This window comes from Pseudophryne corroboree, chromosome 11 (assembly GCF_028390025.1).
Source record: "Pseudophryne corroboree isolate aPseCor3 chromosome 11, aPseCor3.hap2, whole genome shotgun sequence".
Taxonomy (NCBI): domain Eukaryota; kingdom Metazoa; phylum Chordata; class Amphibia; order Anura; family Myobatrachidae; genus Pseudophryne; species Pseudophryne corroboree.
In genome coordinates, this window is record NC_086454.1 from 111,916,698 (window position 1) to 111,930,967 (window position 14,270).

General features: G+C 41.9%; 1 protein-coding gene across 1 annotated transcript in view; it reads left to right on the forward strand.

Moving 5' to 3' along the window:
* Positions 1–14,270, forward strand: part of LOC134969044 (mucin-2-like) — a 695,488-nt gene that overhangs the window by 87,247 nt on the left and 593,971 nt on the right. The window contains exon 7 of the mRNA XM_063944753.1: positions 10,091–10,213. Coding sequence (XP_063800823.1) covers positions 10,091–10,213 — 123 coding nt within the window. The remainder of the gene's footprint in view (positions 1–10,090; positions 10,214–14,270) is intronic.

Consider the following 14,270-nt stretch of genomic DNA (forward strand, 5'->3'; position numbering starts at 1 on the left):
CCACTCACCTGATGTGGTCTCCTACGGGATCCCGAATTCTGGGTTCACAAAACCTTTATTTGCACACTCACGCTCGTTCACTCATATACACTTTGATTTTCTGTACAGAAAATTAACTTTCATTCAGATAAAACAGTCTAGTCCCAGAGGTGACACAGTAAGAGAAGGTTTCTTTTAAACTAAATATTGGAAACTGAACAAATTTGTGCTATTTTCGCGTGGCTACCGTATCACCTAAACTAAACCAATGCTATTGTGTGATTTGTATTTAGTGGGCGTACCTGTACGCACGTTGCGTAAACACGCCACATGTGTACACCTTTTATGTTGCGTACGCAGTCCCGAACGCTGTCCGAGACACGTGTACACAGGCCGTACGTCCGCAGTGCTACAAATCCCACACTTCTATAAATGTAAGCGATATTTAACTATAATCACTTACTTAACACACACACAGTTTCCACTGTATAAACCTTTACAACTAGGCCAGGCTATGTGTGCGTTTTACACTTACTTTCCTTAAATATTAACTCTATATTTTAACTAAATAGCAACAAATTTTCTCAGTACAGGTCAAAATGAATCTAGTAATCAATGCTTATGGCAATAATGCGAGCAGGTATACAGAGTACAAAATACAGGTCTAAATGAATCTAGTAATCAATGCTTCCAATAGTATGATTCATATTGGATAGCTATCTTGCAGAACATACATTGATACACACATAATTATAATATCATATATATGTACCATTCACTGGTCTCCTGAGACTCATTCACTCATTAAGTGCTTCTAATTTGCATATGAACGCTGTGCTTTTGGCTGTCTGTAAAGGTGTTTTTTTTCACTGCTAGGAAAAAGCAGTTACACAGGTTAATTTGCATTTCAATGGCTATCTTACAACAAGCAGAGTTAACTGAATCCTAGAGGTAAAGAAAAAAACAACTTTGTTTATATCTGTATGTGGTTCTTACATCACGTATTCATCTTACTATTAACTTTTATTAAGCCCCATCTGAAACTATTTGTAATTGACTATGGCATGGGTTAAATAAATGCATTGGTAACTCATAAATGGTGATTTCTTTTTGACCAAGGACGGCTGATTATTCCGGGCAGTGAAAATCAGCCATTTAGAAAAAATGACCTTCCCAAAATGGCCGCTGCTCCTCCCCCTTCCACATCCATGAGGGTTACACAAAATGGTGGACAGGCCATGTGGTTAGTCCAAAATGGAGGACAAACCATGTGGCTTCCTTTGTCACAAAGAAATCACACACCATGCAAGCCCCTGAAGTTATTTTAGGCCTGAGTTAAAAATAAAACTATATCAAAGCTATGCAAACTTTTAAATATACTTTTAAACCTACTTAAACAGATAAACAATCCAATCTGAATCAAACACAATATGACCTTTGAACCTTGTTTTACAACAATAAAAATACCTTTTAGCATCTTAAATATTATGAGAAACGCCTTGTCCCTTAAAATTTCCTATCAGCGTCTTACTGATACCACAACAATACATTAACGTGGATGTTTTTTTTCGTCAGCATTTTGCGATGCGTCCATCATTAGCCGGTCAATTACAGCCGCGTTTGTAATGTACAGTGCATCATTAAGAACGTGATATCCCGTGAGAGCCGCCAATTGATAATGTTGATATTATCTTAAACCATAAAGCTATACCTTTAAACACACCTTTACCATGGAGCTGCTGCGGTCGCTAGCTCACGCTACGTACTTCGTACGCTATTTGCGCACAGAGTCCCGTACCGTATACGCACTCAGCGTACAAACGCCGCACTGTGGGTACAAAGCACATAGCGTGCGCACACACAATGAATACACCTTAAAACCTTGTTAATGATACAATGTAATGATATGCTTATACTTTAAACCCTTAACAGCAAAGTACTGTAATGATGTAATACCTTTAAACCTTAAGTAGCACTAGCGATACAAAGTACTCACAGTGCGTACACCTTAACAATGCTTATACCCCTTAAACAGGTTAATCTACTTATAGCCCAGGCAGGAAAGTGAAAACACAACACCGTTTGTAGTTGAAACCACAGGGTTCTAAGGCCTCCGTGGATTGATTCCAAAAAGGTAAAACAATACAAGTTATACACTACAGACTAACAAGTAAATCTAAACAGAATAATGGCTACAGAGAATGTACGTACGTGAGAATATTTGCAAGAGCAACCCAGATCCGGTCCTCCGCCATCTGATAGATAGCGTTGTGAGCCTTCTGTCTGACTAAGCCTGCTGTAGGCTCTCTTTATTCACTTCATCCAAAACATAACACAATGGATACTGTAATCTCTTTGTCCATTGGACACAGGGATGGTCATTTACATTACAGGAGAGGTCATAGCTGGATTTGAATAGGTGGGCGATGTCCCTCCCCAACTGCCCCTGTGGGTGGTCTCCTCTGGACTCCCCCCGCATACACAATACACAGTAAACACAGTCAATGTTCATATTCTACTTTTGCACATAACTATACACAGGAACAAGCGATCTTTCTCAAAGCAACACCAGATTGTTTCCCTTAAAATACCCTACAGCTGGACACCAAACACCACCTTGTAACCTTGTTCTGTCCCCTCCTATCCTGTAAAGGTGAATCCCTTTGTTCTGTTACTATTTTAAACAGCTATTTCTTTCTGATGTGGTGCAGGGAGCTATGTGTACAATGTGCACTATAAGGGTTAAATATGTAATGTTCTAATAACCCTCTATGCGTTCACAAACCCTACCGTAAATGCGCATACCACGCGCCAAGGCGCATGGCCGTGGAAAGCTCCGTTACGCAAGTTGCGGATATGCGCAAGCACGGCAGAGCGAGTGCACGTGCAGCGGGTATGTGCATGGGGTTAGTACATGGGGCATGTATTACAATATTTTTCGGCTTTGACAGTTCTTAGCGGTGATATCGTTTAAGCCACGATAATCAATACATGGTCTTAACCCCCCGTACTACTTCTTCACAAAAAAGAAACCTGCTCCAGCCGGGGAGGTAGAGGGGCGAATGAATGCTTTCAGTAGATTAGATTTGATATAGTCCGACATAGCTTGGGTCTTGGGTAATGACAAGGGATATGTGCATCCGCGGGGTGGCATTTTCCCTGGGATAAGCTTAATGGTACAGTCCCAGGGTCTATGGGGTGGTAACTGATCGGCCGCCTGTTCCGAGAACACATCTGTGAACTCCCGGTAAGCCTCCGGAATGAGCTCCTCATCCGACTTGGAAGATGCACGGAGCGGCTAAACAGGAGTGAGACAACTAGAGTGACAAAACGAACTCCAGGACAATATTTGTGACGATTTCCAGTCAACGTGAGGGTTGTCAATTTTAAGCCAAGGTAGACCAAGAACAAGATCGTGAGGCATCTCCAGAATTACTAGAAACTCCAAATGTTCTTAATGCAGAGCTCCGACCTGCAGCTTGATTGGCTCTGTGCGACTTGTAATAAGACCATTAGATATTTTGGTACCATTGATGGCAGTCAACGTTATAGGTCGTTTGACAGACTGTAACTGTAAACCCAGACTCTGAACACAAGACAGAGAAACAAAATTTCCTGCAGCCCCAGAGTCCAGCAGGGCCTTAACAGGTTTGGCTATAGACTCAGAAAACAGAGACACGGAGAGTAAACAATCCACTGTCGGAGAAGATTTAGATGTAACCCCTAACTTGACTCCTCCGGAACAAGCTAGGCCTGACCGTTTCCTGGACGGGACTTGCAGAACTTGATAAAGTGATCCGCGGCTCCACAGTAGAGGCAGTGTTTACCCTCACGACGGCGCTGTCGTTCCTCCGGGGACAGCCAGGATTGGTTGATTTGCATGGGTTCATCCGGACTCGGGGTAACTGTTTGCTTAGGCAGGAGAAGCCGGAATCTGGATCGATCTGACCGACTACGTTCGCCACCTCGTTCCTGCATGCAAAGATCCACCTTGACACAGAGTGCGATCAACTCTTCTAAAGGATCCGGCAGATCCCTAGTGACCAGCTCGTCCTTCAGACGGTCAGAGAGCCCGTTCCAGAAAGCGGCCCTGAGAGCATCATTATTCCAGCGTAGTTCTGAGGCAATGGTCTGGAAGTGAACCACATACTGTCCCACAGAACCACAGAACGGGAGCCTTGACGGACTCGGACCAGGTCCGAGGAAGCAGCAGTCGTTCTGCCGGGCTCATCAAAAATCCTTCGGAATGACGCGATGAAATTAGTGTTTCTGGAAACCAATGGGTCAGATAGTTCCCACAACGGAGACACCCAATCCAACGCTGAACCTTCAAGCAAGGAAATAATGTATGCCACTTTGGACCGATCCATGGGGAAATTGTGTGAGAGAAGTTCAAAATGCACCTCGCATTGGTTGAGAAAACCACGGCAATTCTTTGGATTCCCATTATAGCGAGAGGGAGTGGGAAGCTAAAGGCGTGACCTGGTTCCAGACGAGGATTGAACATTACTGGAGACAACTACTGGAGTGGGTACTGGAGCAGGAGCCGGAACTACTGAAGCCAGGGAGGCCTGAATTTGATCCAGCCGGCTGGATAATTCCTGGAGATACTGCATCACCTGGCTCTGTGCCGCCTCCTGACTCTGAACTCGGGAAGCCAAGTTTTGGATGGCACTTGACTCTGGGTTCCGATCCCCCGGGGTCCATGTGACCTGAGTATACTGTCACTGACCTGGGTTGGGAGTGTTAAGAACTCGGGGGTTCTTCCGATGATAGGGAAGAGGAACCACAGCTGGGCCGGAGCAGGGATGGCCGGATGTAGGTTTTCCTCATGCAGAATTTAGCCGTTGTAACCGACGTGTAATCCTAAAGAATTAGTTGTGGCCAAGGCTTGGGGACGACGCTGAAGTACACAGAAGAATGAAGAACTTGTGAGCAATGTTGAAGAAATGAATGAAGATTTGAGAACGATGTTGAAGCACGCAGAAGAATGAAGAACTTGTGAGCGATGCTGAAGAAATGAATGAGGATTTGAGAATGATGTTGAAGCACACAGAAGAATGAAGAACTTGTGAGCGATGCTGAAGAAATGAATGAGGATTTGAGTGATTTTGAAGCACACAGAAGAATGAAGAACTTGTGAGTGATGCTGAAGAAATAAATGAGGATTTGAGATTCAGTGTAACTCTGGAAGTTTGGGGGGCGTTCCACTTAGGGATACCCTGTAATACTGGAAGCACAGGAGGTGTCCCTCTGAGAGATACACTGTAACGCTGGTAACGCAGAGAATGTCCCACTGAGTGATACACTGTAACGCTGGTAGCACAGGGAAGGTTCCACTGAGTGATACACTGTAACGCTGGTAGCATGGGGAAGGTTCCACTGAGTGATACACTGTAATGCTGGTAGCACAGGGAATGTCCCACTGAGAGATACTCTGTAACGCTGTTAGCACAGGGAATGTCCCACTGAAAGATACTCTAACGCTGGTAGCACAGGGAATGTCCCACTGAAAGATTCTCTGCAACGCTGGAACACAGGAGACGTTCAGCTTAAGATCACGCTGAAGCTGCTAGCACTGGTGATCATTGGAAAGACGATACTCAGGCGCCGGGGCTCTGTACGGCGTCTGCCCTTGAACTTCCCACCCTCTCCTGATTGGCGGAAGGGGCCGATGACGTCACCCGCTCACCATGCTCTCGTGGATGCCGGGCGCAATGGCGGAGCCCACACCCCGGGAACCTGCCGGAGGCAGCGCCAGCATGACGCGACGACCCGGAGCCCACCGGGGGCGACGACCACCGGGAGACCCAGTGCACCCGGAACGGTAAGCGCGGCAGCCGCAGCGCCGCGAGTGTGACACAATCACTCAGTAAAACCTGTGAGTTTAGTGATTTAAAGGATTCACTGATTAGAGATCGTATTGTCTGTGGAATACCTGATAATGGACTCAGAGAGAGACTGCTGAGAGAGCAAGACCTAACACTAGAAAAGGCAGTGACTATGTGCAGATCTGCAGAAATAACTAGATTTCAAGCCAAAAAGTTACACAAGGAAGCTGATGTACAGCACGTACATGTGGTGCAGAAAACAGAGCCAAGCAAACCTTCATTCTCAAGAATGAAGCAGTCTAAGCCACAGTCTAACAAGGAAATGTGTAGTAGATGTGGAAATTCTCACAATCCTAAAATGTGCCCTGCTTATGGTAAAAGCTGCATGAAATGTGGTAGACTTAATCACTTTGCCAAATGTTGTAAAATGAAAAGTGAAACCAAAGTGCATGCTATTAAACAAACAGAGGAATTCTTTGTGGATTGCATGGAACTTTGCAGTGCAGATAAGAAAGAATGGATTGTCCCTTTAACTGTAAACGAGATTGTCATTCCCTTTAAGCTTGATACTGGCGCGCAGGTGAATTTAATATCGTTTCAAGACTATAAGACTTTTAGAGTAAAACCTAAAATTCATCCAGCCAAAGTGAAAGTTACAGGGTACACTGGGGAGGAAATTCCTGTGAAAGGTACATGCTTAGTGACACTGAAATATAAGGGACAACAGTTTAAAACATCTCTACTGATTGTGGATAAAAATGTGCAACCGATTCTAGTATTAAGGTCCTGTGAGAAACTAAGCTTGCTAAAGAAAGTTTTTATGGTGACATCACAAGTAGAAGATAACTGCAAATTAATGTTTACAGAATACAGAGACTTGTTTGAAGGTCTAGGTTGTTTGCCTGGAGAGCATAAAATAAATAGACACTCAAGTTTCTTCAGTGATACACTCCTGTAAAAAAGTGCAGTTTGCGCTGAGAGAAAAACTGAAACAAGAGTTAAATCGTATGGAAGCCTTGGGTGTGATAAAGAAAGTTGATGAGCCTACTGAATGGGTAAGCTTCTTAGTAATTGTTGAAAAGAAAAATGGACAACTCAGAATATGTCTAGACCCCAGAGATTTAAACAAAGCTATTAAACGAGAACATTTCAAACTACCAACCAGAGATGAAATCATGTCGCAATTTGCGGGAGCAAAATGGTTCAGTAAATTGTACGCATCATCAGGATTCTGGCAAATGAAGCTAGATGAGGCCAGCTCAAAGCTTTGTACATTTAATACACCAGAAGGTAGATACAGATTTCTTCGACTACCATATGGAATATTGTCTGCTCCAGAAGTATATCACAAAAAGATACACATGATTTTTGAACATATTCCAGGTGTTGAAACAATGATGGATGACATTATTGTCTGGGGATCTACAAAGGATGAACATGATTCTAGATTGAGACAAGTAATGAAACTTGTCAAGAAAGTGAATCTAAAGCTAAACAAGGACAAATGAGAATTTGGCGTGAATACACTTACTTTTATGGGCGACGTGGTCTCGGATCAAGGTGTAAAACCAGACCCAAGGAAAATATCAGCCATAGTGAACATGGAACGTCCTAACAACAAAGACGACGTCAGAAGATTCCTAGGAATGATTACTTACTTAGGAAAGTTTATTTCTCAACTCTCTGAACGAACAGCCTCTCTTAGATGGTTGTTGGACAAAGATAACGAGTGGATGTGGCCACATGAAGTAAGAAGAAATCGGGTGGATTTAAGATCTCAACCTAACCATAATGAAGACAACATGACTGAAGAATACCCTTCATCTGACATGTATGATGATCCTCATAATGGTGAACAAACCACGATTCTAGAAAGGTCCAACATGGTAGATGAAACACAGACTGTGTATGAAACCCAAAAGGGAAATACGCAGACCTGAGAGACTCATTGAAACGTGTTAGATGATGTTCTTTATATGACATTGTTAATTGTTGCATTGAAGCGTACAGGGCTTATCTTTAAAGAAAAGAGGATGTGATGTTAGTGTATTAGAATGCTTAATATTTGTAGACACTCCCTTAGTAATATGTGTAAGCCTGAATCTTCAGTGATGGTCCCTGGGACCAGGGGGATGCTGGGAAGTTGGTGGTCCAGTGTGCAGTGTGCCTGGAGTTGGTGATGGAATAAACAGCACAGCAGTGAACTCACATGTCTCTGTGTCCTGATGACAGGATTTACAAACATATGAACAAAACAAGGTTCTCTCCACGAAGGGTAACTAGACACTACCATAGCAGTACACGTCCACTTTAACACTGAGTTTATAGGTGTTGCTTTCACAATCTCCCTGAAATGCTTTTTCAATAGTAGGCAAGTGGCATGTGGCTCCATTAAATAAAATTATCATTTTGATGTGCACGGAAATGTCATTTTTTAACTACATGCCACTGGAAGGTCCAATTAAAAGTATATTGGAATCACTGTATTTGACAATAACTGTGTTTATTCCTATAGAGCAAGAAATGAGCATGCAGAACCCCTTAATCTCATTTTAGTAATCGCATACTGCAACATTAAACCTTATGGGGCTGATTATGAGGGAGGAGTAAAGTAAAAACAGAAAGTAACTTTGTGTCTTTAACAAACCATGTTGCACTGCAAGGGGTGCACATTTTGCATGCAGGGTAATACTGGCTGCTTTTGCATGTAGCCCACAAATCATACTTGCCTTTTCTCCTACATCCTGCGGGAGACACAAGATTTTTCGGTTACTTCCCCGCAGCCGCAGATGAGTGGACACAAATTATGAAATATGGTGCAAGAAGGAATTGTCCTTGGCCCCTCCCACCCACCCTTATGTTGTATATTAAAAAGGACATGCACAGTTTAACAAACCAAGCACTTCAGTGACAGTGTGCTCATATGGCAGTGGCTCCCTATGGCTTTTCTTTTTTAATAACTGACCTGGTTTTGCCTTGCAAACGATTGCTGCTTTAAAAATACGGGCATAATCGCAGAACTTCCCCCAAGCTATAACATATTGCTCCTAGTGTTTACTTTAAATACAAACAGTACATACTGAATGCCTCTTCTTGCATCCTGCTATAGTTGTATACAGTCAGTGTCAGACTGAGGCATGAAGGACCTACCCGGGGGAATGCAGTGGTAGGGGCCCATGTTTAGGGGTGTGGCCAGTCTCCAGAAGGTGTGGGGCCAACCACCACAGAGGCTTGATAGTAGATTCTGCTAATGCATGCATGATAATATACCAGATTAATAACAGCAATGGACTGTAGAAGATACACCATAGTCATGTGCAGTATAAGGTAACATATGTATAATGTATAATTCAAATTCACAGTCTGGAATCTGATCCCTAGAGGAGAAAGGGAATGGGGGGTGATACAGGGGAAACACCCGGTGCCCGCCCCCCCCCCCCCCCCCCCCCCCCCCCCCCCCCAGGCAGTGGGGCCCACCGGGGGTTTCCCCTGTGCGTCAGTCCAACCCTGTATACAGTATGTTACAAAAAAAACAAACCATGACACCTGGCCTTTTTTATTTTTAAACCATCTGATACTGATTACTATATTATTATGACCTATACCTTAAATTATTATTTTTCTAAAGATCTTGTAATTTTTGCTATCAGTCTAATATATCATTAAAATTGCTACATGCAATTGCTCATACATAGAGGGTCATTCCGAGTTGATCGCACGCTGGCTACTTTTAGCAGCCGTGCAAACGCATTGTCGCCGCCCACAGGGGAGTGTATTTTTGCTTTGCAGAAGTGCGAACGCTTGTGCAGCAGAGCGTCTGCAAAATCATTTTGTGCAAAACAAGACCAGCCCTGTAGTTACTCTCCGTGTGCGTTGATTCTAACGATGGAGGGACGGCTTTTGACGTCACACACCCGCCCAGCGAACGCCCAGCCACGCCTGCGTTTTTTCTGCCACGCCTGCGTTTTTCTAAGCACTCCCTGAAAACGGTCAGTTGACACCCAGAAACGCCCACTTCATGTCAATCTCCCTGCGTTCGGCCGTGTGACTGGAATGTTCGTTACAGTCTGTGCAAACCCACGTTGCTCATTGTACCCGTACGACGCGCCTGTGCATTGCGGTGCATACGCATGCGCAGAAATGCCGAATTTTAGCCTGATCGCTGCTCTGCGAACAACGGCAGCTAGCGATCAACTCGGAATGACCCCCATAAAGTCTTGCATGCATATGAAGAAACTGTTTCATAGTGTACAGTAATAACTGTGATTTTCCACTTTCAGCAATTGCATGCCCTCCATCCATGGAATATAGAGAATGTGGACCGGCTTGTGAGAAAACTTGCAGCAATCAAGATGTGGGAGCTTGTACAAAGAATTGTGTAACTGGTTGCTTCTGTCCAGAGGGTATGTGATTATCATATTTTACGTTCAGTTCTTCAACATATTTGTGTGATACTTATTTAACACCTTAGCAAACTCTTTGCAACCAAGTTATATGCCACGCATTTTAACTGTCCATTTTCTGAATATATGGTGAACAGCTATTTACTTACTGTACAAATGTTCCACAATGCTTTACAGAGATTATTTCAGCATTCATATGAGTTCCTGCCCCATCATGACAGTATTCAAGGGGTTTGCAAGGGCAAGAAAGACTGAAAGTCTATCTGGGACACACTTTTGTTTTTATTTTGTGTATTAGTGAATCATTATTAAAACATAACTTTTATCAGTATGCACTTTAAACGTACAAGACAACATTGAAACATTCACGACATGGAAACACACATACTAGTTAGTTGATGTGTCTTCAGTTAATTACCTTAATAGATTGTTTTTGGAGTGAGGCAGCACCAAAAGTAGTCCCACCCAAACATGGGGAGAACATACAAACACCACACAGGATGGCTGTGACCAGGAATTGAACAACTAGGGATAAGGGCGCACAGGCTAAAGTACAGGTGAGTATTATTTAAGCAAAAGGCCTCCAGTAAGATTTATTGATTTAGTTTCATTCTAAAGTTATCAAGAACAATGGGGGGTGCTACCACGGACACAAAGACTGCAATCATATGGTTCAAAAAGAGGACGAAAATGTCCAAAGTGTGGTGCACAAAATATTACATAGTAGCTAAAATATAACTTTTATTAGTATTCTAGGTAAAAGATGTTCGTAAAAAGCGAAAAATTAATTTAAAAGAGAAAGTGTAGAAGTGTCAAAAGAGATGAAAGTGTGTATTAAAACATCGCTATATGTGAAAAGACTCCATGAAATATTTTTCTGAAAAAATTCAGAAAATAAAAAGAGAGAAAAGTATCTGTGCCCAGTATATTAGTATGTCATGATATAATATCCAATCTTGGGCACAGTATGATCTCCCAAAAAATATATCAATCACTATTAAATCTATGGGACCTCATAGGTTCATTTTGTTATATAACTTTACGTCTTCAGGTATGCCCTAATGGGTAGAATTCCCAGTGTCCTCAAGAAGTGTCATGCACCTGGGTCTCTCAACCTTACAGTTAGGCAAATCAGCTGGACACAGCAGTTTTATATGTATAATACATTAATAGGTGCTAGCGCCCACTATCGAGCCTCTTGTGGCTATATCTAAATATATACATAGATGATAAGTTAGATGTATTAATTATGAATTGATCCACCTATAGGGCTCCAAAATTCCTCTTATCTCATAAAAATAGTGGTGTGAATAGAGATTTCTCCCATACAAGGAGTATTATAGATGGAGAATAATAGATGGCTCCCAAATCTCAGGTTAAACTAATACACTGAGGGAGAAAAGTGTTGGGATATGATAATTGTGTATATACCCCTTATAGATGGAGTTTCCTTATTTCAGAAGAGTATATTATGCAGCTTCCCTGTTCTAATATGAAATTAAAGAGTCCTGAGATATAATGACATATGTAATTTCACTATATCCATGCTGTCAAGGATTCTGGGAAATGCATATATAATTCTTACAGTGTATAGGCCGATTGCCTTCCGGGTCCGCTTTTTAAACCCCCTCAAATCGCTCGGCGGCCAATCATATCCGCTGTTCGTGCGGGACTGCCTATCCGCCGCCATCGCGAACAGCGGATATGATTGGCCGCCGAGCGATTTGAGGGGGTTTAAAAAGCGGACCCGGAAGGCAATCGGCTTGCCTCTGACGAAGCTAAATAGCGAAACGCCGCGTTAGGTTGTTGTAGCATATGTGAAAATGATGTACTCCATGTTGTTATAATTTTGTTACAATCATGTCATAATACTTAATCAGCAATCATGTGTGAATGCACCTAGACCTACAGTTTAGATATATCTGGTGCAGAGCTGCCCCGCAGTGGTAGAAATAGAGAGTGCTGAAGATACACTGTAAGAATTATATATGCATTACCCAGAATCCTTGACACTCTGAGCATGGATATAGTGAAATTACATATGTCATTATATCTCAGGACTCTTTAATTTCATATTAGAACAGGGAAGCTGCATAATATACTCTTCTGAAATAAGGAAACTCCATCTATAAGGGGTATATACACAATTATCACATCCCAACACTTTTCTCCCTCAGTGTATTAGTTTAACCTGAGATTTGGGAGCCATCTATTATTCTCCATCTCAGCGGTATAAAGACAGATAGAATAATACTCCTTGTATGGGAGAAAGCTCTATTCACACCACTATTTTAATGAGATAAGAGGAATTTTGGAGCCCTATAGGTGGATCAATTCATAATTAATACATCTAAATTATCATCTATGTATATATTTAGATATATCCACAAGAGGCTCGATAGTGGGCGCTAGCACCTATTAATGTATTATACATATAAAACTGCTGTGTCCAGCTGATTTGCCTAACTGTAAGGTTGAGAGACCCAGGTGAATGACACTTCTTGAGGACACTGGGAATTCTACCCATTAGGGCATACCTGAAGACGTAAAGTTATATAACAAAATGAACCTATGAGGTCCCATAGATTTAATAGCGATTGATATATTTTTTGGGAGATCATACTGTGCCCAAGATTGGATATTATATCATGACATACTAATATACTGGGCACAGATACTTTTCTCTCTTTTTATTTTCTGAATTTTTTCAGAAAAATATTTCATGGAGTCTTTTCACATATAGCGATGTTTTAATACACACTTTCATCTCTTTTGACACTTCTACACTTTCTCTTTTAAATTAATTTTTCGCTTTTTACGAACATCTTTTACCTAAAATAAAAATAAAAGTTACATTTTAGCTACTATGTAATATTTTGTGCACCACACTTTGGACATTTTCTTCCTCTTTTTGAACCATATGATACCAGGAATTGAACACATGGCCTCTGTGCTGTGAAGCAGTAATGCTGACCACTAGGCCAACTGTGCTTTTCGTACTAGACGGTCTCCTGTATGAGGTTTTCTCAGCAGCATTGTTTATTCATGATATACAGTAGTACCTGTTTTACTTTCAACTTCATGAGAGCCTTGGCCCTGACCTACTACTATGTATAATAAAAACGTATACATTGGGCCTGATTCAATATTGTTCGGTATGGCACAGTCTCTGCCTCTTTATATGCAATGGCTGTGCTCAAAATATGTAAATCATCTGTCATCATGATTTTTCGGCACCCCTGTTCCTATGTTTTCATGCATAGTTGAGTCACTTGCCCTTATTTCCACATTGAAGGTATGGCTTTTTTCCCGAAATTTTGCCATAAAGATCACTTCTGGCCAGACTTTTCTGAACAATAGGTGGGTGTACCTGGGTCCAACTGGTTTCTGCCAGTTGTGACCTGATGGCACTGCTGGACATGTTCCAATTTCGAAGGGAAGTAAGCATGATGTGTTTTTCATCTGATGCATTAAGTATCCTTGACCGACCACTGCGTCTATGGTTCTCAAAGTTCCTGTATCTTGGTGCTACTTCAAAAGAACTTGAACAGCACATATTGAAGCCTCAGTCTGCTTAGAAATCTTTGCCTGGGAGTGACCTTGCTGATGCAGTATAGCTACCTTGTGTCTTGTTGCTGTGCTCAATCTTGCCATGGTGTATGACCTGTGACATGAAACTGTCTTCCACAACATCATCTTTGTAGCAGAGTTTTGCTGTTCCTTACCCAGTTTTAAGCCTACTACACAGCTGTTTCTGTTTCAGTAAATGACTGTGTTTCAACCTACATATCAAAATGAAGATCATTATCACCTGATTAGTATGATTGGTTAATCATACACCTGACTACATAGTCCTACAAAATCCCTGATTTTGTACAAGTGTACCTAGAAGAATTCATACTGTTTTTAAGGCAAAGGGTGGTCAAACCTAATGTTTATTTGATCTACATTTTTCTTCTGTTCATTAACTTTGCATTTTGTTAATTGACAATAATAAACTATTAACACTTATATTTTAAAAGCATTCTTACTTTAAAACATTTTTTCACAACTGCCT